This window comes from Rhea americana, unplaced genomic scaffold (genome assembly GCF_003343005.1).
Source record: "Rhea americana isolate MKP2758 unplaced genomic scaffold, rheAme1 scaffold_4, whole genome shotgun sequence".
Classification (NCBI taxonomy): Eukaryota; Metazoa; Chordata; class Aves; order Rheiformes; family Rheidae; genus Rhea; species Rhea americana.
In genome coordinates this window covers 1,021,239-1,047,984 of record NW_028186534.1, presented here as the reverse complement: position 1 = coordinate 1,047,984, position 26,746 = coordinate 1,021,239, and the positions used below count along the sequence as shown (strand labels likewise).

Genomic DNA, 26,746 nt, shown 5'->3' with positions numbered 1-26,746 from the left:
GGTAAAACAGTCTGAAATGTTCTCTCTGCACTGCAAGGTTTCAGATTCAGGTTCAGATAGACTTGTGTCCATCCTGTTCTTGTACCTCACATCACCACCTTTGTTACATATCTTACACTCATACAGCAAGGGCAGATTCCTTTCTCCACTTTTGTCCCATGTCCATGAACAGATACATCCCAAAAATCCCCTTTGCTCTCTCCATTCCTAAGGCTGTAACCGAAAACTAGAAACTTTGAGGATGATCACTGGGTCATCACATGACAGATTCTGCCGTGGGATTACCTCATCGTCCGCACACCACAGTGTCATACTGCTGCTTTGCTTTAGAATTGAGCTCAAACTACAGATGCCTATCCATCACAAGCCAGCAGCAATTTCCAAGAACTTGGAGAAAGATGACAAAACTACCAGCTGGTTTAATCTATTTTCAGCAGCAATTACTAGTTTGAAATAAACATGTCCAGGAGCTTGAATACAACTTTTTAAAGACTGAAAAAAAAGCGCTCAATTTAAATAAAACACTATTGCCTCATCCATGACTGGTCTGTAATGATGGCCTTCACTGGGCTGCTCAAGGTCAGTGGCCCAGTACTCTGCTTAAATATTAATCATGTTGATTTCTACTATAAAATATAAGGCTAATGAATCCTAATCCATGTGCTTATGCAGGCTATCCTGCCTGCTCAGCAAAACTATTATCAGCCCATTAGAGATTTTTCTTTCATAATGATAACATTATGAAATTCTGCAAGGTGATGGAACGTCTTACTGGAGATTTTTTTTTTCCATTATTATTTTTCATATCACCCTGCAGAGCTTTAAGTACATGACAGAAGTTCACACCAAAAGCATCTCAATACAGAGTGTACATTCACTCCTATGGATGCRTGCTGAAATGGATATAAAACCGTCTTGCATTTTATTCTTTTTTTTTGTGACAGAGATTCTCTTCTTTTATTGTAACCTTGTATTTGCTTTCAGTCTTAGTTGTCCACTTTGATTTAAGGTACATCTTCCCTCTAGACTGACAAGACAGCATAAAACAGATATATCAAAGCTAGAGAATTATTTACTTGAAAAATGCCAGCTTTGAAAATCTCTCTTTTCCCCTAAATGGAATCTTTTAAAGTCCAGTGCATGCAACTACCCATTCAGTAAAATCTCTGCACTCCTCATACAGGTGCCCTTGGGTAACTACGCRGTAGTCTGTGAGCCATCTGGTAGCTCAGGCAATTTATAAAGGTCATTTAATAGAGTGTATGGAGTTAATACAAAACACTTCCCTCACAGTTTAAAAACACACAGTAAAGTTTTATGAAGAACAGTAGCGCAGGGAAGATATTTGCATGAAGGTCTCTGCAACAGCTCTTTATGCAAGGCCCTCTTCATTCACAACACCTCTGGGAGAATGACAGGCTTTGGTCTGGCCAGAGCAGAAATGACAATCCTTCAAATGAATAAACATAAAGTCCTATTTCCTTCCCCAGTCTTCCTCTACCCTTGACACAAAATACTCAGGTCCTTTTACATAGTCCATAACTCCCTCACCTTCCCATTCTCAACACATACCAATAGCTCGTACCGCAACATTACGAGAGGACTTGGACTTCTGTTCAAGACCGTATTTGTCAAGTAAGGGGTTTATTAAATTAGAGGTTCCTGCTAAAGGAAGAAGCAAGCAAATCTGTGACCACTAAAGGTTATGATAAAGAAGACAAAGACAAAAAATGATATGGATCATATAATAATTCAGGTTGGAGGGGTCCTCTGCAGATCAACTGGTCCAAATGTCCACCTAAAGTAGGGCTAACTTCAAAGTTACATTCAGCTTTGAAATTAGAGCAGATCTATGGCTTCTGGTCCTCYCATGGGCAATCTCCAAGAGGGATCTGGCTCCATCCTCCTAAAACAACTCATTAGATAGTTACAGACAGCAACTGGGTTCTGTTCCTCACCACTCACCTCTCCTCAGGCATCATGTGCTGTGATCCTTCTGGTGGCCCTCTGCTGAGCTCACTCCAGTTTGCCATTGACTTGCTTTTACTGGGAAGCCCTAAACAGGATGTGGTACTCCAGATGTTGTCTCATGAATGCCAAACAGAGCGGATTAACTGCTTCCCTTTGCCTGCTGGCTGCACTCTTACTAATGCAGCCCAGCATGCACATACGCTTCCTTGCCTCAGCGGTTCTTGGTTCCACCCCTGCATGCTGAGACAATCTTAATGCCTCCCCTCATTCCTGCTCCCAATGCCTCTCCCCTTTCATTGAGCTCACGGACTGCTTGCCAGTTTCTCCCTCGTCTTATTCATACACGATTTTCATATTTCTAACAGCTGAAATCAACTACATGAAGTTTTGACAGGTTTGACAGCATCGTATGTCTTCCAAAACTTCCTAGCACAAGCAAATTAAAAAAAAAAGAAAAAGCATTATTGCATGACTCACTAAGGGATGATTTGTATGCAAGTCTGCACAACGGTTTGGTTAACTCATCCAAATTTGATGCTGAACCAAAACTCTGTGACTAATTGACCTATGACCTTCTGCTTTCTCAGAAAGTAGGCTTATTTTTTGCAGATCTTCCTTTAAAAAAGGCACAGAATGGAAGGAAGAGTCCCTTTGCAAACAGAAGATGAAAAAAAGGCCACTGGAATGAATAGGGAGAGTTTAATTTTTGTTTAAAAGCTTATGCCTCTTTTCCCAATAGTCTGAAGGAGACAGGTTTGTTGCCTACTTYGCTGCTCAGTTCACCATGCAAAAAGCAGTTAGCATCTGAATGCTGTGCTCTTTGGAGAAYGTGCTAAAACACAAACTAGCTCATTAATCCTGGAACCATGCTATGTTATTTTATGTGGACAYATTTCCCACGATGTGGGTGATGCAGAATTTTCCCGATCATCAGATGTCARAGACACAGAAGGTGCTAGCTCAGACCCATTACTGACACATGTCCATTCGCTGATGTACGCCTGTTAACTATGTGCTATCAGATTCTGGAAATGCAATTCTTGCCAGCTGAATAAAAGCATTAGGAAGACAGATGGAAGCTTCTCCTGAAAACAAGACAGTCAGCTAATGTTGAACAGAGATCAGGTGTCTCATGACAAATTTAGAGCAACATTCCCCTGTATTTCTTTCACTTTCGTGTCTATATAACAATATACTGAGTAATTAAAATTCTACCCTTATACTTCACAGGAGCACGCAATATGAAGTTGAGATGCCTCATTCTGCTCTCAGATATGTACCGGTAACAGTTTATAGAGTATCAGAGCAAAACTAACCAAAGGAATTGTTCTRTTCTAAAAAGTTCAATCACTATTTCCACATAAGGTCATTTTTGTAGTTCTGGCATGACAGTCCATTTTTCAGGAAAAAAGGAGAGGCGCATCCTCCCAGAGGTCCCCTCCAACCTCAACCATTCTGTGAYCTAACATCAGTAAGAGTGGATGAGTTAGTGGAAGAATTAAATTGAAGAGAACTAGCTTTGACTAACCATCTCATCACTTACATGCCAAGAACACCAGAAAGTCAAGCAAAACAAACGCTATTCCTTTATAAAATGACTTTTGCAGGCAGGTTCCTCCAGAAATAACTAGCCAAATTTGTAAAACTTAGGGTCAAGCTGAAATGAAAGCACCTCAAATACACAGACTCGTATCTTCCTAAGCATGCACAGCTAGGGCTGCTGCAGTCCTGTGCCCAAAGCAGGTGCCTGAACAYCATCGCTCACTTTGTGCACACAACTGCATGATGCAAAGACGGATTCGAGGGAACAGCCCATCCATACAAACACACACAACTGAGCAAGGTGCAAGCATAAGTATTTGCAGCTGCTGTTCTGGGGGCMGTGGGTCCAATCTGGTCTTGCAAAGGCCTAGCTTTAGCAACACACTCATTTTTCCGTTCAGCAAAAGTTTGGCCTTGCTGGTCTATGCTTCGGAAAAGGCTTCCATTACTCAACAAAGGGCAGGAAGACTTTGCAAGAGAAAAACCAATGACAGAAAAAGGTGAGATTATCGTTTGGAGCATTAGGAAGATTTCTCCATCTGTTTTCTCTAAGCTGTCTGTATATTAGCTAGCAGTTATTACACATAGCCTGTGCTTCAAGGGTTGTCAGAGACAAGTCCCAGGTAATGACAGGGAGAAGAGTATCATTAACAGGCRCAGGAGAATGCAGACTGCTATTTGGGTATCTTCTGACCCCCTCCAACCCTCTTACGTCTTGGACAGGCACAGTCACCAGAATCACAAGGGTCAAAAGACCAGACTTGTGGCCTACAATTTCAGACTATGAAAGATAAAGGTGAAATCAAGAAGATAAAGCACTACAGCAAAGCCTGAATTCAGTGTCCAGCATGTTAAACCATCAGCAGTTCTGAACTCATCACGGCCTGGCTAACCTCTGCGGTTGGCAGGCGTATAATGACTTTTAGGAGAACCAGCATGGGAAAAATTACTGCTGCCATGTGGCCATCATTTCTTTACAGGTAATTGCCAGTTCCAGCAATTTATTGTTGGAATTTRTAAGTTATTACAAGGACATGTGGATCTCCCATAGTGCTACCTATGACATGCACAATAACATGATTTCTTTGGCAATTACATTTTGATGGACGAAGTTTTACYGTTTTCATCTAGAAAGAGCAGTATTCTTCAGTAAGAGTTTCTGCTGCCAGGGTTGCTGTCAAGCCCACAGTAGGTTCATCTGTGTTTCTATGAAGGTAAGGAATTTCAGCATATCTTGAAAAGTATGACTGAAGGTGCTTTCTGCAAGGCCCATGCTTGTGATCAAAGAAGTTAACAGTGCCAACACCAGCGAGTTTGAGCAGGGAAATTACAAGCCAGGCTTTCCCAAGCAGTGTTTGCCAATCTCCTTCCCAATACTTAACCCTGTCTTCACTGATGACAATAAACTCTTGCCCAATGGGAGAACAACACAAAAACTCAGCTACATTAAGCTTCACGCGACCAACCATATTCCTCCTCTTCCTTCTGGAAAAGCTGCACAGAGAAACGGGAAGTGTCTGACGGGGGCTTTCGAGACCATGCTGCCTGGTGGCATTCGCCCGGGGTTGCAAGGGCTCACAGTGTCACTGTCTGACCTGCAAGCGAGGTAAGCGCTGGTTTCATTTCTTGCTTTTGAGATGAGTTTATTTGACAGTGACAGAAGATTTTCCTTTGGGAAAAAAAAATAAAATAGTAATAAATGGCTAGTGAATCTCTGCACAGATCTGCACCAAATCTGGCATCGCTCAGGCATACTCTAAATATGTTTAGACTCCACAGTACTAAAGAAAGCAACTATCACGCTAACGACTCTGTAAATCCCACAGATCTTCCACGACTCAATGTGTTGAATAATGGTGCTTCACTTGAATGAGTAACATACAATAATGACTACACTAATATAATAATTAGTTTCTGCTTCCCATCTATCTGCCACTACATAAATGTAGTCAGGTCTATGTTTTTTTTTTTTTTTTTTTTTTCCATTCTTTTTTTTGACAATTACCATTTCTTTTCCTCTATTTAGAAACAAATGTAATTACTTCAACAAGAGAAGATAGAATTACTTCTGCAGTAGAGTCAAAACATGCATCAACACTCATTTTCTGTATTTATTTCACAAGCAGCTCTGTCTGGCATATTTCTCAAATGAAAAGTTTTCAAAAGACCTTTGGCTACTTAATGAGCAGCATACAAGTATAGGTACAAACGAGGAGAAAAATGAAAAAAAAAAAGAGGTTATCATCATTCTTCTAACCTTCTCTTTCAATGTCTGGCTTTAATCACAAAATAACTTCAGAGAACAAAATGATCCCCTTCATCATGTTCTATTTTCTTCTGCACTTGATAGACATTGTAGAGTTGTCAGCACTCTCCTCCAGGACYGAGGAGTGTCACAGCTAAGTAAATAGCTAAGTACTGTGTATATCCACATTCCACTTCCTAGTGATGTATAGCAGAATGTGTTGTGATTAACCACAAATTTTTGAAATGATCATTTATTGGAGTTACCATCTAGAGAGAGAAACCACACACAGCTCCCTGATGAATCAATGCATTGCACAATGCCCATAGTTACACCAGTTGTAAAATTAAACATAACTAGTAACAAACAAGTGTGGCTTGGAGCTGATATTAAATGTACAAGACTAGAGTATAACACTGCATTAGTTAGAAGTCTGTGCCACAAGTAGGGGCAGGTAGCAGTAGAAAAGCTCCTCAGACGTTTCTGCTTTCTTTAGCTAGAACTTCGCTTCTCCTGCGCTGACCAGAGCAGTGAAAACTGGAGATCAGAGGAACAAAAAGAGAGGTAAGAGGAGAGAGGCCGCTTCTGACAGCCAGATTTCTCCTTTCTCATCAGTCTTAAATCAAAATAAAACGTGACACAAGTATGGCAAAAGGCTATGCCTTCCACAAGCCTCCTAACAGCACGACACACAGCAAGTCCTTCGTGCTCTCATAGCCTTCGCACTCCCACACAAGTTCGTCCACCCTGTGATACCCAGAGCCTGACAGCTCCCACCAGGGACTTCCATAAATTAAAAAATAAGAGYTATTTTAAAGTCAAATAAGGTGCCACAGTTATTAAGTTATTTTTAYGCTCCTCTGCACTTCTAAGACAAACCTGGAGTCTCCACTTCCCAGACAGCTGCTTTTAGGGCATGGATGAGTAAACAGAAGAKGCCAGTTCCCTTGCCTCAGTTATTTTACTGATGGTAGAGTCATTAGTACCATAAAGCAACTTATTAARCCAAAGGATTAAGGAGTCAGAATATGTCCAACTTGAAATAAGCTAAAAAGAAAGTGACTTCACGCCGCAGAACTAGAATAAGTAAAAAGCAAAGAAGTAGATTCAAGTTTAAGTAGTTTTAAACTCAATTCATAGTGACATTAGCTTCGATTTGGTAAGGAAAAATTAAACTTCTAAAGATAAATGTGTAGAATCATGGCCAATTTGTAAAATGGTGTCAAACAGTTTGCTCTACATTTAAGGGATATTCAGTGCAGGGAACAATCGTAAGATCTCCAATCCAGATCTCTAAGTAGAACAGAAATTTGGATGTTTCAAGAACTGAAGATGGATTTTAATGATTTAAAAGAAAATTGAGAAGGGAAATTGCCTTTCAAAACTTATTCTTCCACAGCCATTAATGCTTCAAACTGCTACCTACTATGTAAGACGACACCTCATTCTGTCTCGGTCTTGGGACAGCAGAGCCAGTAATGACAAATCCGGATGGAACCTGTACTGCACATTACAAAGGGAATAGTTACTACCTGGGTCAAGAATCAGATTTAGAGCCACACTTTTAAATCCACATTTGCCAGAGATTGTGTGGAACCTACTGCAGACTACTTAATACAGCTGCAACCTCTTTCCCCCATGTGCAGGGATGAGGAAGAAGCTGCTCCATTTTCTAATGGGGCTTTAGAGTCAGGGATGTGTTTTGAGAGTGAGAAGGTTACAGCCTGGTGACCCTGTAGGGAGTACATCCAAAAAGCCAGAAAAAAAGTCTCCGATTTCAAGAAAGGCCAACACAAAGAAGTGAAAACTCACTGAATGGGAAACACGCCAAAAACAGACAGATAAATAAATAAGCAGTGAAATAAAGGCAAACGTAATTCCCACCACGACCAGAGCCTGAGATCAAAGGATTGTGGAAGTTATTTTACTGTGCATCCTTATCTCTCCTTTTACCTCCCTAACTCCAACTGTGTTTAATCATCTTGAGAAGAAACAGCTATGGGCAGAAGAAACAGATGGGTAGATATATTCCTCTGCCCCCAACTGCCTGCGGAGGTGCTCTGCACTTCAACGAGGCCTTCTGGAAGAAAGTCCACTTGTTCACTGAAAGGCTGGCACGGGCTCCCAAGCCCCGAGGCGCCCCAGCCCCTCCGTTCACGTCCTGGTCCCGGGCCCCTATCTAACCAGGCACCTTCTGTTTCTGGCCAAGGGGCCACACTCAGATCTCGTATGCACCAGTGTGCCCCAGTAACAGCTGGTTAATGCAGCCAAGGCTGGTTGCATCTGCCTCACCAGGGTGTTTCAGTGACAAACTGGTCCCCAGAGGAAGATTTACCAAACTGAGSTGTGATATATCACCGAGTTTCTGCAGGCAAAAGCAGCAACAAGCGTGTCCCAGAGCACACAAGGTTCGTCACAGCAAACACTGAAGTCAACACGCTCTTGTCTTTTCCATTTCTAAATGTGCCATAATATTTCCTGCTGCAATATCCGTCCCCATCAGCTCTTTAACTGTTTCTAATGGAGGTTCAATTAAAATGAAGTACTGTAACATACAACCGTGTGCATGTTATTGATACTTGAAGACATTATCATAAAGAAAACAGCTCTTCAGCACTGATTGACACAGAAGGCTAAACAGAAAGTTTCTGTATTTCCCCATCACACTTACATTTCTTACAACAACATTTCTACATTTAACATCTCTACAACAGAAAAATCTCATTGCAGCTCCTCCACTTCAATTACTCCACTAACAGTTCATATCTGAACACCAATATATTTAACACTAGTTTTCTGGCTCTTCCTTTCACTTGGTCACCAAATATCCTCACAAGGAGAGTAACCCCAAGGAACAAACTTTAGACTGAAGGGGAACCTGAGCATATCAGTTCAGCACAAAATGTGGTGAGGATGCCAAGGCACTTAGGAATAACACTGGATAAAACAGGCAATGCTTAAAATTAGCCAGCCATTAGGAGGTTTTTCCTCTTTCATCTGTTCCCTCAACCTTGGCTATAATGAAAACAGTAAAAATTTTAGACTACTTTTTTCAATTTCAGACTTACTATATAAACGAATACAGTAACCCAATGAATAAAACTGATCATCAGAGGAAGCAAGACGGAGAAATGTCACTGCTTAAAGTCAATTGTAATAGCTGGTGGCCGGACCCCGTCCTTTCTTCACCGGGGCGGCTAGGAGCCTGGCTGCGTACATAGACACGAGCAGAAYGCAGAAGGGCAAAGCACCTTCACCGAGTTGCCAGGCTGTGACATGAAGACGTACCGATGCTCTCACTGCGTTTTATGCYTCTTGCCATATTTATTGGTATCATTTCAACTTTTATGAGCCTCCGATACAGATCAAGCTCCCCAAGCCTAGACACCAAGACTGCAGCTCCTCCTGAGCACTAACACACGTACGCACGCGCGCACAGGCTAGGCATCAGTTACTCTATGGGATGTAGTACAGAAACAAAATGTCTCCAACTTCCACTATCATAAAGAATATATTACATGGTATCAGATAATGAGATCTTCCCTACAGCTGCTACCAAGCAAGTGATATTGCTTAGATATTTAATTGCTATACATTTTATTCAGAAGTTACTTCCTCCTCCCTGTACATGCGCAAATGTATGAACTATGAACAAATAGTTCAGATTTTCAGGTAATTTGTCCCAGTGTCATTCAATCGTATCTAAGGATTGTCATAATGGTTGAACTAAGATTTGAAAATGCTTTGTATACCAGAGCATGCAGGTTAGATGATGTTTAATTATAACCAAAGGTCTTCCAGACTACACAAGCTGCAGGATGAAAAACCTTGCTCAGTGACGCCTGAGCCTCCTAGCACAAGAGGCAGGATTTGAAGGCAGCAGGACTCCCTACCCACCTAACACACCAGTCAAAGCAAGCAGCCACTCAAGAGCTGAAAGCTGGTGCAGCACTTAAAGGAAACAGAGATCTGAGACCATGCTTTGAGGGAGGAGAAACCGAGCTCTTATTYCCCCGAGAATGAAGCACCCGCTTGGCTCTGAAATTCAAATACTGCTTTTTCACTAGAAGAAAAAGATAATAAAATTTGAAGAAAATAAAGGAAACAGAAGTGACAGATGATAATGTAAAAGTTGAACAGCACTCAGCCCAGCCTTGTCGTATCCACGGCGAACTCCACAGCACTGGCAACATCCACCGTTCCTCCCCGAAAGTCRGGCACTGCATATTAATCCCATAATAGCTTTATACAAAAAAGGCTGGTACAATGCAACATGAAGGCTGCCAAGAAGCTGTGCGGTTCTGAAACTTCATGTCAAATCTGCCCTTATAACTGTCTCTCTAGTGTGTTACATCTTGACACCCATATGTTGTCTCAGCAACGCAGGAAGTGTAAAGCTTTTCAGATCACCCTGCCTGGCACAATTCCTGAGGCTCCCATTCTCCCCTTCAAACCGGGAACATTCTCCACAAGCCTCTCCACACAGCCCACGAAAATACTTTCYATGCTGAAATTACTGCAAGATGTATAATTTGGTGGATACCTTTGCAAGAAACTCAGAAGGCTCAAAGGAGCTGCTAGAGGCCACAGCGCTGCTTCTCTGAGGCAGAAGCAAGGGCAGCCCTGGTGCTCCCTGGAAACAGATGTGGAGCAGGCRAAGGACCTTCTGCCATCCCCCGTGGGTACGCCAAAAGGAGTAAATGTAGAAGCTGAAAGAATCCTGCTTTTTCAGCAGATTTTTGAGGTTGAGGAACGGGTAGCTCCTATGATGCTCTAAGCCGGGGCACAGAACTCCAGCCCCTCATCCCACTGCCCGCTGACTCCCTCGGGGCTGCCCGTGCATGGGGAGAGGGCAAACGGACAGAAGCTCAGATAAATCAGTTTTAGCAAAACGCACCAAACTAGGCGTGCAGCCATCACACAACTGAAATAAACTTTCCTTTTTCTCTGCCACATACCCCCTGGGCCATCACAGGCGGAGYTGCCATTTTGTCACTCGGGAAAGGTCTTCACTCCTGCAGCGGAGCAATGGTGCGTTCCCCAGGCCGCCTCCGAGCAGGAGTACGTCCGGCAGCCTGCCAGCAGGGAAGGTCGATGTCTGCATTTTTGCATGGAGATTGAACGTTCAGTGTGYGACTGGCATGTACTCAGGAAAAGAAAAGCAAATATAAGGTTTAAAATAAACGAAATGTAGATCAAATTTAGTGAGGATACGTGGCAGGGGGTGGGGAGAGACGGTTGGTTTCTGACWCAGGACTGTTGAGCTCTTTGGACCGACAGTACTGTAACCATCATAAATACCACAGAAGCAAAGCAGAAAGGGGTTTTGAGGACAGACCTGTCAACACCATCTGGAAATCACTGAGCTTTGCCACCCAGAGCCTGACCACGTTGTTGTTACCTCTGCGCTCCAAACCCACAACTTGGCAGCCTGCAGCGGCATGGAGACGGCGCTCGGCAAGTTTGCCACTGCCGTCTGACTCTCCTTTGAAGAAGGCAAAATCATAGAAAATCACGAAGGTGATGTAGCGCCAGCACCCTGGTCCTTAACCCAGGGGACAACCTAAGGCAGGATTTGTTTCCTGAACTCTTAAAGGTATTTGGATTTAAAAGCACTCCTCTCCTCTTTCAACATATTCAAGCGCACTGTCTGACACTGCCATTTCATGATTCCTGTGTTTTTCCTCTRTTTCACATATTTTGCACAATGTAGTACTTTTTGTCCTTCTGCGGTGAACAGAGGAGATTTCTACAACTCACGCACCAGTTTCACCTCAGCCTGTTTTCTCTTCCRAGCCTCCAGAGCCACCCTCTTCCCAGAGGTATTTATTGGAGCGGGACGTACGCGACCCAGCGGCCCCCGGGCGGGCGCGCGCGGGTTAAGCGCAGCGCCGCTGGGGCTCGCCGAGAGGCGCGCGGGCCGGCCGGAGCGGGCCGGCCGATCGGCCGGGCGCGAGGGCGAGCAGGGCAGGCTCCACTGAGCACGCACAAGGTGTTTAACGGCAGCTGGAGGTCGTACTTTACCAGTCAGGTAGGAAAAAAAAAAAAAAAAAAACACGGACACTGATTTTGGAGAGAAAAGACACTGAGAAAGGTGAGAAGACATAACTCGAAGGGGAGAAGGGGCCAAATCGGCTGCAGCCCTCACCATCCCACGCCGAAACGGCAGGAGAACAAAGAGGAGATGGAGACAAAAAACGTATGTTGGTGTCTAACTCTTCACACTGCTTACAGCAGCTATCACACACAACTTTGTTCAGAAACCCTGTCACACCTGTTTGCACTAATGGGTCACTTATGCYGAGAGCATGAGCTGGCTTCCCCCAGCTCAGCACTTCCATCGCAACAGGGAGGGCAGCGTTACCCCGAGCCCCAGGAGCAACCAGGCCGCGGGCCCGTCTCCTGCAGCACTAACGCAGAGAGCACCTGCYCCGTGGCTCCGAGGCCTCCTTTCCCTGCACCACGGAAGAAACTGGGCCGTTTCTTTGGTCTGGAAACCTAGCACATGATTCTACCCCCGGACACAGGCGTGCCTCCTCTCCGTAGGGTTGTGGCATCCTGTCGCCCTAACGTTATTCTTGCCAATACTCCTTACAAGGAAAATTTGCATCATTTCTGTAAAATGAACAGCATAGCACCTCCTATGCCCTTTTACTTCACCCATTAAACTATGGTTTCATAGTTTAACCATAGTTCATGGTTAGTAGAGACTAACACTGGCCAGACACAGAATTAGCTAATCGCAGACACACTACAGCAATTATGGGTGACTTGCATGCAAGGTCCCTCTCCATACCATGAATGAGAGAAATATAGCTGGAAAAAAGCAAAACTCACTAGCCATTCCTTACAATATTTTTGAATGGCTACTCGTATTTATGAAGTCTAGGTTTAGGTACTCTGTAGCATATATAAATGAAGATCTGTCCCAGCCAGCGCCAGTCTTATGCAAAAGACTTTTGAGCATGAATTTCCAGCTTTTGCACATACACAAATGCCCAGCATGGCTGTGCAAACACCAGATCAAGCAGCACTCGCAGCTACTTTTGCTAGACAAATCCTCTGCTTTACAGAACATATGCAGACTGATTTTATATTAATTCATTATACTACCGTCTTTATTATCTAAAATTGAGATTCAGGTACGTTCTGAGTTTATACAACTCCTCCCATTTCCCCTTTCTCACATTAGAGGCTTGCAAAAAATATAGTATCTTGCTGCTAGTGTTAAACGTATTCTAGAAACAGCTTCTAAATGAAACAAATGCTGTAATTCAGCTTTGGATGATAAACACTTAGCTAGCAATAAAAGACTTGGCTTATTTATTCATGAAAAATGGAAGATGAGCCTCTGCCCTCCGATAAAGACAAAAAGGGATCTGCTGTGCTAGGCACCATACAGACCAGTACTGGCAGACACTCTGCCCCAACAAGCTCAGCAGCTAAGACGCAGGGTGAACATTTTACGGCTGGGCGCTGCAAATGGGAAGAGCCCGTCAAGGAAATCCAGAACAGCGACACTGGCTTTAGAGCTGACCTACGAGTGAAAGTCCCAGCATTTTTATTCTGGGATAAATGCACTTCACCACCTTAACTTTCATCAAGCAGATATAAAATTTCTGAAGCAGAAAAAAAATCTCTTTTCCTGCACAAAGCAATTTAATGGCACTGGAGCAATCCACAACAGGAAACACACCCCAGCAGATAGCATGTTATTGAAAACATTTTTTGGAATATTTTGGAGTAGGGTARAAGTAGGGTAAAAATATCCCCACTCCTTTCTTTTCAGTTTCTTACATTGCACTTTTGACAACGTGACCTACCCTTAAGGCATCTGCCTCACAGGCAATGCCCTGCCATCCCCTTAATCAACAGCACTTACTTTTAAATCATCTCAGCGTCTTGCTGCCAAGGGACACTGCATTCASAGGGAAAAGGCAGGAGTAACAAGCTAAGAGATCATGCTGTCAGCACACAGGTACATCGCTTTACCCTAACGAGTAGCTTAGCACAGTCACATCACTTTCAGCACAGGCCACCATGATCAGCTTTGGAGAGCATGTCTCAGATCTCAGTGATCTTGCTCTTACAAGCAAGAGTACCTTTAACATTGAGACATACACAGAGACACATAAGGACGGAGAAGCAGTCACCGACAGCAGGGAACCCTGCGCGATCGCCCCGGAAGCACCGGCAGCCTGSGGCCGGCTCCTTCACCCCTGATGTAACAGACTTGGAGGAAGCACTCCACAGTCCTCACCAGCTTCCAGCACAGCGTACCAGCGTTGCACGAGGCACCTGCTTGCACAGGACGGGAGTCCTGCTCTCAGACGCCGAGCTATTTGCTTCTGCTTGAGAAGTAAACATTTGCTCTGCTGTGCCAGCCGCACTGGGAGAAAGTTATACACTGCCGGCGCGAGCCTTCGCTAGGCAGGGAGAGCAGGCTGGCAGAAGGTGGGGGTCTGGAGTTCCTGTGCACATCTAACTGCAGCCAACGCCAATGGAAAGCAGCTCCACAACACAGATGAGAGCACCAACACTAGATACAGAACAAATTCCTACTTACATGGTTTATGTCAGATGCTGCAAAGTTCATCTCTCAACTCCCCAGCTCTTGATTTCTTTAGAAGGGTGGGAGAGAGATTAGACTAAAGAGCTTTGACATGGCGAAAAATAAAGTTTTATGACTGAAACTAATATGAGAAGGAACTTGATGGTTATCATCCAAAACCTCGCAGTCAACACAAAGCAAATTACATAAGGAAACAGGCAACACCGCRACTGGAGCAGACATCACATCGGGATTTTAATCCATCACGAGTATCAGACAGTAACCTGATGGCCTTTAGGTCATCTTATAGCAGCAAGGGCGTCGTCTGAACTGGCATACCATGGTTTTAATTCTATACAAAAGGRAAAAAAAATTACAACCCTAGATTTGCTTCTGGACAACATTCTGCTAGTTACARTGAGATTCTGCCCAGAAAAAAGAATCACGTGCATCTTTTTGCAGAAGAATGTGTTATGAATGTAAAAATAAACACTATAGTAATGTGCCCTATAAAAGAGCAAAGGGAAAGATTTATTCTGTACTAGGTTAACRAATAATCCATCTGAGGAAAACAAAACCAGTCGGAAAGAAATGGTTATTAATAGGTATAATTTCATTCCTATACATCCTGTAGCTCATACTTAAAGTTGCCTTAGGTACAATATTCCTTCTCTTGAGCTTGACATCCTAAATTCTTCTGTTTAAAAAAAAAAAAGACAACTTAATGTCAACAATTTATCTTCTGATTAAAAACATTAGTAAAATAAATGTATTTTAAGAATTCCAGGTTGAAAAATTCTACCACTTTAAGGCTTTGTCTTCAAAGTGATGAACTTCCTTGATACATAATCCTAGTCTTTCAATCTCGAGAGTATTTCATCAACCCTCATTAACTGAAAAAAATCAGCCCCTGGAGGTTTGGCTATATTTACAAGTCCTACTTCCTTTCTGCTGCTTTTTCCTTTCTTCAACAGATGCAGGAAAACCTTTGAGAGTGCCACAGGGAAGGAAGGGTGATGTTCTGGCGTGCAGACTTTGCAGTCATGTGAGTTSGGGTTTCTCTGTACACCCTTTCCAATGGTCCACGCACCAAGATGTTGGTCCTATAATAATTCAAGAATTATTGGCAGCTAGAAGGGGGACTTGTAGCTCGAGAGTGAACGACATTTTACCATGATTTTCATGCTCAGGCCCGTATGCCTCTCTAGCAACAGCTGAGTACTTTGATATGGTCATAGCTGCAAGTCTGCGTGAACACCACAACTTCTAAACTCATGAAATATTCCACACTTCCACTGCTTTGTATTTTGAAGAAGCCCAGAAGAGCCGGCAGTGCTGCCCTTTTGTTTTAGTGATTAAAGAAAAAACACACATGCTGTTAGGAGAGTTTGCTTCACAGGAAAAGCCCTGAATTCAAATTTCCAATTTAAGATTATAAAACAAAAAAAGCAAAAGACAACGTAAAGGAGTTTGGAGCATTTCCTTGCTTGTCAGTGGAATAACAAAGAATTAGGCTGGTGACTAAGCTTAAGTTCAACCACACAAGATGTTTTAGCAATACACCTTTGCATAAAGGTGAGTGCAGGTGAAACATGGAAATTGTAGAAGGATGCAAAGCTTCCTCTCTCTGTAATTAAGCCTGAAGCATCATCAGGCTTAATCCCAGGAAACCCACGAGGACAAAAAAAGGATCAGAGTTGCTAAAGGTAMTGAAGACCGCGCTGTACCTATGTACACACGTGGCCCCCCAGCACAAAAATCCGTGTTTTGTACTCCCTGACTCCATCTGCTGGTTCTGCAATAGTATTCAAGACCTCAGTGCTGGTTTTTCTAAGTTGCACAAGACCCCCGGGGATACAGGAACGTAGGCGAGCGTTAAGTAAGAAGTCCTGTTCACTTCAATATTTCAGGGACCAACGGGAAAAATAAAAGGGTAAAATATTCATGACAAAAYGTAAAATGACTAAACATGTAAGGAAAGGAACTCTTCCTAAATGTCTTACAAATATCTCAGGATGAAAAACATAGCATGGGATTAAAAATGCAGTGTCCTTCTCCACTCGGCCCCTGCCTTGCTGCTTCTGTTACACATTAGAGCTTCCAAGAAAGCCAATTAAAGTGCACTTTATTCTTTGAAATGCTTAAAATTGGGCACTTTGAGCGTGTAAACTCTAAATGCCTCTTATTATTTGAGTGCTTCTTAGCACAGTTGTGTACATTAAAAATGCATTTGGAAATGAAAGGCATTTACATTTCAGCTGTCTTTGGAGAAGCAAAAAGAGGGCCGTAAACAGGAAGCAGCGAGTCGTGTTTGTCCCAGGACAAAGACAGGATCCTGCCTATGCAAATCCCCCGAGCTTAAACGCTTTCCAAGACTGCGCCTGTCTTTTCACTCCTCGAATGAGTTACRGTATATATTACATGCAGCAAGGAAACAGAAACCTCCCTTTGGTTGCTCCTCAGTGAAGTTCAATGCTTAACACATGCGTGGCAAGATGACACTCGGAGCGTTATCCTCCCCAGGTTCCTCCCACGAGCGGGGCTTTTCACGCTAGCATAAAGCAACATCTGGAAACCATCATCACATTGCACCCTCAAAAAAAGAAAACTAACAGAAGCAGTAATAACATGGTAATAAGAGATGGAGCTTTATGAAAGATGCCACTTAACTGAAGGCTAAAAGACACCGTGCAATTTAAATAAATTGCTTTTAGCAGGGGACTGAGTGACAATCATGGAAAAAGCGCCTGGCCCGTCACTGCAAATGGTGGGGCAGAGCTTCGGCAGGTGTAAAATGCTGACTTCAGTACAGCAAAGGCAGCTTCACCCAAGYTGAGGATAGAGCCGTACGAAGCAAAACTTTTAGGACCACGCTGCAGACACCCTCAAATTGAGATTGTTGAAATGGAAGTGCCTAAGCAAAGAGAAAAGCAGCTATTAACATGTCAAATRTCTGCTTATTTTGTTTCCCTCTCTTCTTCAAAGTTTCTTTAAGCAAGCTGAAAAATAGGAATCATGCAAGTGGTTATCTGAAGGCGTATACGGAAATTCAAACGATGTCTGCTGTGCTACGCACAATGATGGGGACCCAGCTCCCTCATTAACTGGGGTGTTCATTAACACTGAATTTAATGCAATTTTAAGCTCTCTGTGTAACTGTTTTTGCCCAGGCTCTGGTACAGAAGATCTGAAACCACKGAAGTGGGTCCCACTTTCTAGCCAGGGACCTGCTTGGACACAGCCTTCAAGCAAGCTAAGTGTGTTTTGAGTGGTGATGCAACCTGGAAAAACTGCAACAAGAGAAAAATCAAATGAGCTCTGCAGTCAGTYAGTATTCATTCAAAACCATCTTCACTTTGAAAAGTGCTCCTCACACACCCAATTCTCAGCTGCTTCAAACTTGCAATGCTGCTAAATCCACTGGTGCTCAGGGATTTGAGCCCAACACAACAGAGCGTGGGGTTAAAGGAATTACTGAGAAACTTCTACGTTCCAGAGAGAAACGCAATGCAAAGGCAGGAGGTCTTCTTGGCGACTGCTCTCCTGCTGGCTTCACCAGGCAACAAATAAACTTATATTCTAGCAAGTAGTGCGTGCATGGTGAGGGCAGACGTGGAAGAACGTTTAMACTGCCCTGCTGCCCAGAAGACGGATCAGCTCTATTTTAACCATTTCAGACTGGTCTAAAGCCTCCTAAAAATGTCCACTGACAGCAACTCTAAATCTTTTCTAGGCAACCTACTCCAGAGCTTAAGTACTGTCACACATGTACATGGTTTCCCCCCATTCCTGAAATCTACTGTGGGTCAATACAGCATGAGGACATGTTACCAGACCCCTACCTTCCTACAGCAACCAACTGGCCTTGTTTTCCTTTTGGCCTCTTCAGATTAGGACTATAMAAGGCTCTTTGGACCGCAACCACTGAACTCAGAGGCCAAGAAGTACCACACAAGACAGCGGACTGTTCAGCTGGCATGAAAGTAGGTACTAGATGGGTTCACTGCTCTCAGAAGAAGTCACAAGGTCGCATCATTAGCAACAATTCATCTTCTCAGCATGAAAGCCCAAGGCCTTTGTGAAAGCTCTCCTCTTACCRACCAGCTTGCCCTCTCAGAAAATAATGCTATATTCAAACCACATTATAGAAAGCCATTAAATTAAACCCCATCACTGCAGAGTCTGATGTGGAAATGAATAACTAGACTCCATATCGATAAATAAGAATAAAAAATGTGTGCGGATAACAAACTGCCTGTACAGATAAAAACATATATATATATATATATAAAAAAATAAATCTTGAGAATTTAAACCCATCACATGAGCAAAATCCATCTGGAAATAAAATCCAGACCAAAGTACTATTATGACTGCCTCTGCATTAACAACTGTATTTATGTAGACTAAGATAAGGGTAATCAACCCCCATGCTTGAGGACAAGAGCCAAGCTCCTGCACGGGTCGGGATAAGAAATATCCTYGCCGTATGCACCTCGGCACTCAGCTGGTTAGAGGCAACATGGGCAGGCTTTGCTAGGCTCGGGAATTATCGGGCATCGGCCACTGCTGGAAACAAATACCAGATTTATGGCTCGCCGAGGCTCTTCGGCAGTAAATCTGAGCCTTTCCTCAGYGCAGCGGCGCCTCCGAATCACTGAATTCAGTGCCTGAACTTTGGATGTACTGAGCTCTCAACTCATACTCAGCGTCTTGCCAGCTCTAATGACATCCTGTATTGGGTCAGTCACCCAAAGTGCACTAAAACACCTTGCTTCCAGCTTCCACGTTTAATTATCCCCCTTTCTGCTCCTGAATTCCTTCTGTTTTGTATAGGTCCATCACTRTTGTTAAATCCTAGACAAAGTAGCTGCTTCTTGCTTCAATCTTTCTCCACTACCTTCTCTTCACAGTTAACTACAATCCATCCTCTGTTCTTTCAAAGGCAGCTTTCCACTTGGACCAAATTTCTATAGCCAACACATCTAATTTGTTATTTTTAAGTCTTCCAAGAGATGGATTTTCCCTGTACACCCCTATATGGTGTAATCAACTGCATCTCACCAACTTGAGGAGACTCCAGAAAAATATGTTACCTCCCTTGAAGCTCTGCAGCTGAAGGTGAGGCCGTGCCTGGGTTGTCCTAGGAGGTCTGAAGGTACATTAGGGGCTGACAGAAGTTAAAAGCTGACACAGAGAGACAAGGAAAGCATGCCGGTCCTGCCTGCTCAAGGTCACAAATGCCTGCAAGGAACACTCCACCTTTTCTTTAAGCTGTTACCTAAAGGGCAGGTGCTGCCCTTCTGCTCCGAAAAAGATACAGAAGTGGGGAGGGGGCATGGATGAAGTGGAAAATAAGGGCACATCGCCTATTCATTTAATCAGTGTGACAGGGAAGATTATCATCTTATACATAAAGAGACTTAAGCCCCTGGGATATGATATAGATGAAACCCCTATCTTTCCACATAGCTGCTAGGCTGATTTCCAGGCACAAATTGGGGATCAAGGATCAAAAAGAAGGAATATCATATTTTCTTAACTCAGAGGTCTTAYCTCTCCAGCTGACATGCCAAAGCCTACGGAGGGGGAATGAAAGCAGAGTTTCAATCATCAACAAAACACTAAAGGTAACGAACAAAGTTACTAAAAAACAGCTCCCGGTCCCATGGGATTTGCGGGATGCACGCATTAAACCGCAACACATTTCCCAGTCACATGCAAAATGCTGTTTCCAGGAATTTACCAAAAGGGCAGAAACTAACACAGATGCAACAGGCACTGCAGGAGCTATGTTTTTTTAAAGCTAAGAAAAGCAAGCCCCTCACAGCATTTCTCAACAAAAACCGAAAACAGGAAACCCCRGTAAGGTTTGCAGTCACCACTAGGATTTTTAGAAGTGTTTTTCTGAAGTACGCATTTCTGCTAAATAACCATCTATGTTCCCAGTTATGCACATTCAAAGCTACGGAAGTTGGAGGACTTAAGAGTTACACTGAATTCCCTATTAATTATAAAATGATGTTCAGGAGAAAGTTTAGGGTAATTTCAAGGTGAAACAAATTTGTGATCTAGCATACCTACGCCGCAGCTGTACAGCCTCTCTTGCGAACCACTTAGTAGGCCACTTCTGTAGCACTTTGACTAACACTTAAAGGGTTTTCGGAAGCGTTTTCCCACTTTTATTGTGTCTAGAGTTTTAGCTTCAAAAATGAGGGAACCAGGATAGCAACTCTGACTCTTATTTTTCAGCATCAACAYGTGAACAAGCTAAATCAGTAAGAACTATTTTGTTACAGCAAACCTTTTGTAACAGCAACTCATATCAACTCAGATTAGAGCAAAATAACCTTCGGGTTGTTCAGCTCCTGCGTTTCATGGTTACACTGTACTCATTTTTCTAACATTTGTAACAGAGCAACCAAGACTGAAAAACTTTTCCCTAAAATAYGAAAACGTACTCTTGACCACCCAAAAAAAGCAAAGTTTCTTATTATTCACAAACTTAACAAGACCCTGTGCAGCAGCGTACCTTTTAACTCTTACCGAAGAGGAAAAGCCTTTCCRATTCTTCTGCAACGTCTGATCGAACCTGGAAAGTACAGCTTCTTTGCATTTATCTCGGCTGCTTTATCCAGAATGCTTTTAGGGAAGCATTTCAGTCACATGGTTCAGGACTAACTTTTATTTCCCTAGACTAAGTACAGAAATTGAGTATTGATCTTTACTGCGGCTCCCTTCTCCAGGAGTTTGATCGCATCCTCCTGCGGAATTACCCCCTCTCTATCCGCRGAGCACGAAAGGAAGCCGGAAAAGGAGCCGTGTGAAAATATTCATATCAGGACAAAACTTCTCTCTTCCCTAAGCTGGATCATTGTAACTGACCAGCAGGTTTCCTCCATCCRAGCCTCCGGGTTGCTAAACCTTCTCCCTCTCCTGCTGCCAGAGCCTGAAGAAGCCAAGAGGCTATCACTCACAATAGCTTTTTCAGCTATTATTTTAATCAGGTCTAAGTATTATTTTTAAATAAAATTTTATCTCTGTCCCATTATTAATATTCATTTAAATGTTCCTGTTTGGCCTTGCTTTTCATGCAGGTTCTTACAGCTTGAAGGTAAACGCTTTTCAGAGAGGCAATTCTTCACAATAATGGTCTCATTTGCAAGGTCGTCTCTGCCCCTTCCATCCGCCAGAGGACAAAGAGACTCTTTTGCTCTTCTCCCTTTTTCTAGCAACAAACGTGTCAGGGGGAAATCCACAGGGAAAGAGGAAAGACAGACAGAAGAAAAGCGAAGCCCAGCCTTCCCGAATCACAGCTTTCCAAAGAATGACCTTTGGAAGGCAGCGGAGAAACCCACACCTACGAGATGATGCTGTACAGAGCATGGCTAGGAACCGGGTACAAACATATTACCCTGCTCCTGCCAGCTCCCCCAGCCTATTATCTGGGGGGGAAGAACCTAGAATTAATATCTTCTTTTCTTTTAACTGCCCTCAAACCTGTCTCCGGTCTTAACTTAAGGCAGTCGTTTTCTCTTCTCCCCATTCCCTGATGGGCAGCTCTTCACCCTGACTGACATGTTACTACTTCAGGTCTCAAGCTCCTGCCCCAAGTCACCTTCTATGAAGGGGGGGATATATATATGTGTGTATATATATAGATATAGATATATATATGTATATGGGGTTTATATATATATGTGTGTGTGTGTGTGTGTGTATAAAATATATATATATACACACACACACACACATATCTCATTCCTTTGCAAAGACAGGTTTTCCCATGTTTTCTGGCTTTTCTTAGAGGGGATGCAAACTGGGACTTAATTTGCARTCTTGTAATGTTATCCTGTAGAAAGCTGAAAGCATTCCCGGGGGATAATGGATGCACAGATACATAGTGTTTGTAAAAGTTTAGATAAGATATCATCCAGTTTAATAAAACTTATTTGTGGCCATTTAGAGCAAGTCGGTTCATAACTCGTTTTTACGAGGTTTTATTTAATCGAAAACTTTTTATAGTCTCCGAAAACACCTTGCAGTCACTCTGCTCCAAGAATCTGAAGATCATGAATGATCTTGGTAACAGTTATGTCGTGGTGTAACGACTTTCCAGACTGAGGCCAAGCTCCTCTGCCCACGCCGCTGCTGCGATGCCAGGTCTGCGGCGGCGAACCTCTCCGCAGGCAGCGGCTGCTCCGCRAAGGAGCCTCTACAGCTTGCGGGGATGCAGAAGAGAAGCGCGGTCCCTCTCAAACCCTGTCCCAATTTGGAGCTGAGAGTAAGAACTGCATTGTAGGGTCTGTCTAAATTAAAGTCTAGCCCATGAGTTATTCAGACTCCAGGTCACAGAAAGATACGCTGTCTAGGAGAAAAGGCACTGAGATTATTTAGTAAAGGGGCGTCGATTTTTCATGTCAGAAAGCAACAGACACCTTCTGTTTATGGTTGTACCAACTTCTTGTAAACAAAACAACTAAGCAAATACTACTCTTCCAGTAGAGGCGACGCTCTTCATTACCACATCAGCATTCAGTTTTGCTGTCTGTATGGGTGGGTCCTGAGTCATATCAGCACTGTAGAATAGGATTTCTTCAGTATCTACTGACTGCAAACTAATGTGTAGGAGTTTGATATTTCCCCCTTTGCTAAAAAAAAAAAAACAAGAAAAAGAACCAAAAAATGCTCATAAAGAAAAGGCAACATCGTTCACTAGAAACTATTTTTAAAAATAAAAAATAAAAAACAAAAAATCAAACTCAATTTAAATTGATATAATTCATCAGGTACTCTAAGGAAAATGAAGGCAGTAGTGTTGCTTTGTTAACTCACGACATTTTTGAAAACCTTTACTGTGAAGTTTCATGTAATTATCCTAGAAATAGAATATTTTGAAGGAGTTCTACCACCACACATGAAAATTGGAATAATGATTTACATTTTCTTGTCTATCATTTCTGCTGGCACTTTTAGGAAGCCGTACATCATTAAGAGACCAGGTAAGCCTCTTCCTTCCTTGCTTCGAGAGCATATTTAGATCAAGATCATTATAGTTTCTCCCATTCAATGCCCTAAACAAAGCACAAATGCTGTCACCATCAATCTCAAGAAGCTCTGTATGACCATTAACATTAATGGAATGGCCTCCCCCAGTTAGATTTTCATTAGTAAATTAGGATGGAAAACAGTGTGTGGCACCTCTTAGCCAAATTAGCCAGATCATCTGCATCATCCTTCATGATGACAGTCAATACTCAGGCAGAGCAAGAAAAYTCAGCAATTTGGGATGCACTACAAGACATCATTAAGCACAGAGCCAACATCTTCTCTTTGACCTCTGAATTCAAATAAAGACTATAAAGCAAGCTTTATAGACCTTTACGGACAAGTTTGGCTGCTGCTGCAAACGTGCCTGCAAACCCGTAATGTGTGAACAGACCATATCCCAGCACATCCACTTTGCACAGGCAGTGATAGTGACAGCCCAAGCCATGTCCAAACACAAAAAAACTTCCATTCTAATGCAAAGAAGCTGCTACTTTCCAAAGAAGTAAGTGCAACACTAACTACAGGCAACTGGCAAGCCGTAGGATTATTATGCTCTGCCCTTCTGGTATACAATGTGCAACCCTGCTGCTCTGTCAAGAGTCTGCAAAACCATGCAGACTTGGTGCAACTTCAAGACTTCATGAGGTTGTGAGTGTTCATTTTTGACCAGAAAGCAATAATGCTTTTCAAAACTAGCACAGGTCCCAAATTCAAACCTCTTCTTTCTTGCTCTAGTGTCCTTAAGTCCCCAGGCTCTCATGTAGTTATTTCCACTGAAGGTTAGAGACCACAACTCTAATGCTAAGTAGACAAGGAGATAGCCAAAAGATGAGTAGAGAAACTTTTACCAACCTTCCGAACAGGTCAGGACAGAAATATCATCGCATGCTTTCAGGCTATCTGCAGGAAAGCCTCCAAACATCTGTCTGTACCAATGAGCTGAATGCAACAAACACTTACATGYCAAAACCTCATGAGGGCTGGCTTGTCAGTTTGTTTAACCAACTCATCTCAAAAAGACACCAGATATTCCCTGTTTTATATGCTKCACCAAAAAGAGAAGGCAATAATGACATTTCTTCCCTCACTCAAAACACTCTTTACTTCCTAGGCTTCYCCTCCCTTCAGGGGAAGAGGGTGCTGGTGTGGTTCCCATGTTATGCCAGCGCATGAAGACTGCTAATGTAGTACTAAATCCCTTCCCAAGAAGGTGTTGGGCTGGTTTTAGTGCATTCTAAGCCACTTTCATACTTTAGGTTTGCTGTTTGTTCAGAAACAGTACCTGGAAAGAGAATGCTTTTGTGCAATTTCTCCATTACTTAAATCCACTTGCTGTAAACCCCTTATTTGTGGGGAGAAAATGAAGGAGAGCAGTCTTTCAGTCTCTCTCCTTCATTCAAACCACAATAATAATCTTGCAAAAATTACAAAAGTGTAAACCTTGAGAAGACAGTTGTTTGGTGGAAAAAAATGCTAGGCAATAAATTGAGTGTTTCATTCTTTTGCAATACAAAGAGCTTGATTTCCCTTAATGCCTAAGGATTATCATGTGAAAACAGCATGAATAGACAACATATCTGAAAAATGAGAGAACACGATCCTTTAGTTTTTCCAGGAAGGGCAAATGTGGTTTAGAAAGACAGACTTTTCCTGTCCCTTCATCAGAATTATCTGCTCCAATATAAAAGGGGAAGACATTGCACAGGGTTCCGTTTCCTTTGAAGAAACGAGAAGAATCAGAACCAAATGGACAGAAAAATGTATCTTAACTTCACACTTACCACTTCAACACCCTTAACAGCACTGTCGATTTGTTAACAGAGAACATGAATGATTACCCAAGAATAACATATATCCCAATATGCTCTTATAGGGCAAAATTTTGACAGTAGGTAGTCTTAGGATCTATTTGCTTCCCAGAGAATTGCTGAAACCTTTTCACTRGCTTGCCCATTTCAACAGAAAGCAGTAAAATACTGTAGCCAGAAGCCTGACAAGCAAATACACTACATGCATGRAAATGACAGTCCCAAACAGTTGCCTATGGGAAAAAAGAACAAGTAAAACACCCCAGGCCATRCCGCAATTCTTACTATAAATTCACATTGCTATAGAAATATAGCTACAATAAGGAGTGGTGGAGTACTATTAGTTAATGGATTAGTAAGTGAGCCAGAACCTCATTACAGCGTAAAAAGCAGGAGAAACCCTACCTGCACATTTTGTTCTTGTTGTGAGCGGTGGTCCCGGGGGCCCTGTGCCTCCTTCTCCGGGGCGAGTGAGCAGCACTCGGATCTCATACTCCACATCGGGATCCAAATGCCACAGTTTGTAATTAGGGGAGTCTACAATGTGCGTTTCTGCCCAATTCCCAGTGGTCGTCCGATATTCCACCTCTTTCAGGATGATGGGTCCATCTCCGATGATGGAGTTGGCATTGGGTTTGATCCACAGGTAGGTGGCTCCAACAGCCAGCAGCTCAGGAGGGGCAATAGGTGTTGGGGGTTCTGTAGACATAAAGAAACGAGAGGCTTGAATGGATTTTATCAAAAGTAACATTTTTTCTTATGTACCCATAGCAAGGTTGTGCCAAAATCTTCTGTTACAGAGACAGAATTTCCACTGTCGTTTACCAAAGCTTTCATAACAGTTTAATCCATTAATGAAAAGAATTTGGCCTCATATTTGTGCTAAAAATTCAACACCCTCATAGCAGGTGTACAGGGAGAAAAAAGCATTACCAGTTCAGAAACACATACTGCAAAATAGAGTACCCACAGAGAAAACTCTGTCTAAAATAAGAGACAGCACTCAGACTGAAAAGGTCAGAGCATTAACACTTATTTCCTTCCCTAAGAACACGAACAACAACAGTCAAGGTAATATTGGGGGGTGAAGGGAGGGAAGAATCTGCACATAAAAGTTGTCCGAGGTACAAAAAGGCTCCAGCGTAACAACCCTTCCTTGTCACATGGCCCAGTGGGGAAGAATATCATGATCATCAATCACAGTGTTGTAGTTCAGCCAAAAGAAGTGTGATACTTAACACAGCTAGTAATGTGTGGGAAACTGAAATCACTTGCTCATTTTGCAATTTTTACCCAGCAAAATATAGGTTAAAGACAGGATGTATTTTTCAAATCAAACCACTGGCTACATGCCTGAAAAGATACTGGTAAATCTGAACACTGGGGACCTTCACAYGGTCAGTGCTATCGGAGACAGGAGGCTGCTAAAACTGATTCTAACTTAGATTCTTGATAGCCCACAACTAAGGAAAAACTCAAAGACATGCCTGGATCATCATATCCTGCCACGTCCAATTACCAAGTTTGCTTGACTTCACAGGCAAAGGCACTGCAGCAAAGTCTGCGCGAGACTTGGAG

The 26,746-nt window shown here is 42.8% G+C and overlaps 1 protein-coding gene across 1 annotated transcript in view; it reads right to left on the bottom strand.

The window, feature by feature from the left end:
- PTPRT (protein tyrosine phosphatase receptor type T) overlaps positions 1-26,746 on the bottom strand; it is a 458,251-nt gene that overhangs the window by 196,186 nt on the left and 235,319 nt on the right. Inside the window, exon 7 of the mRNA XM_085313918.1 lies at positions 25,574-25,867. Coding sequence (XP_085170044.1) covers positions 25,574-25,867 — 294 coding nt within the window. The remainder of the gene's footprint in view (positions 1-25,573; positions 25,868-26,746) is intronic.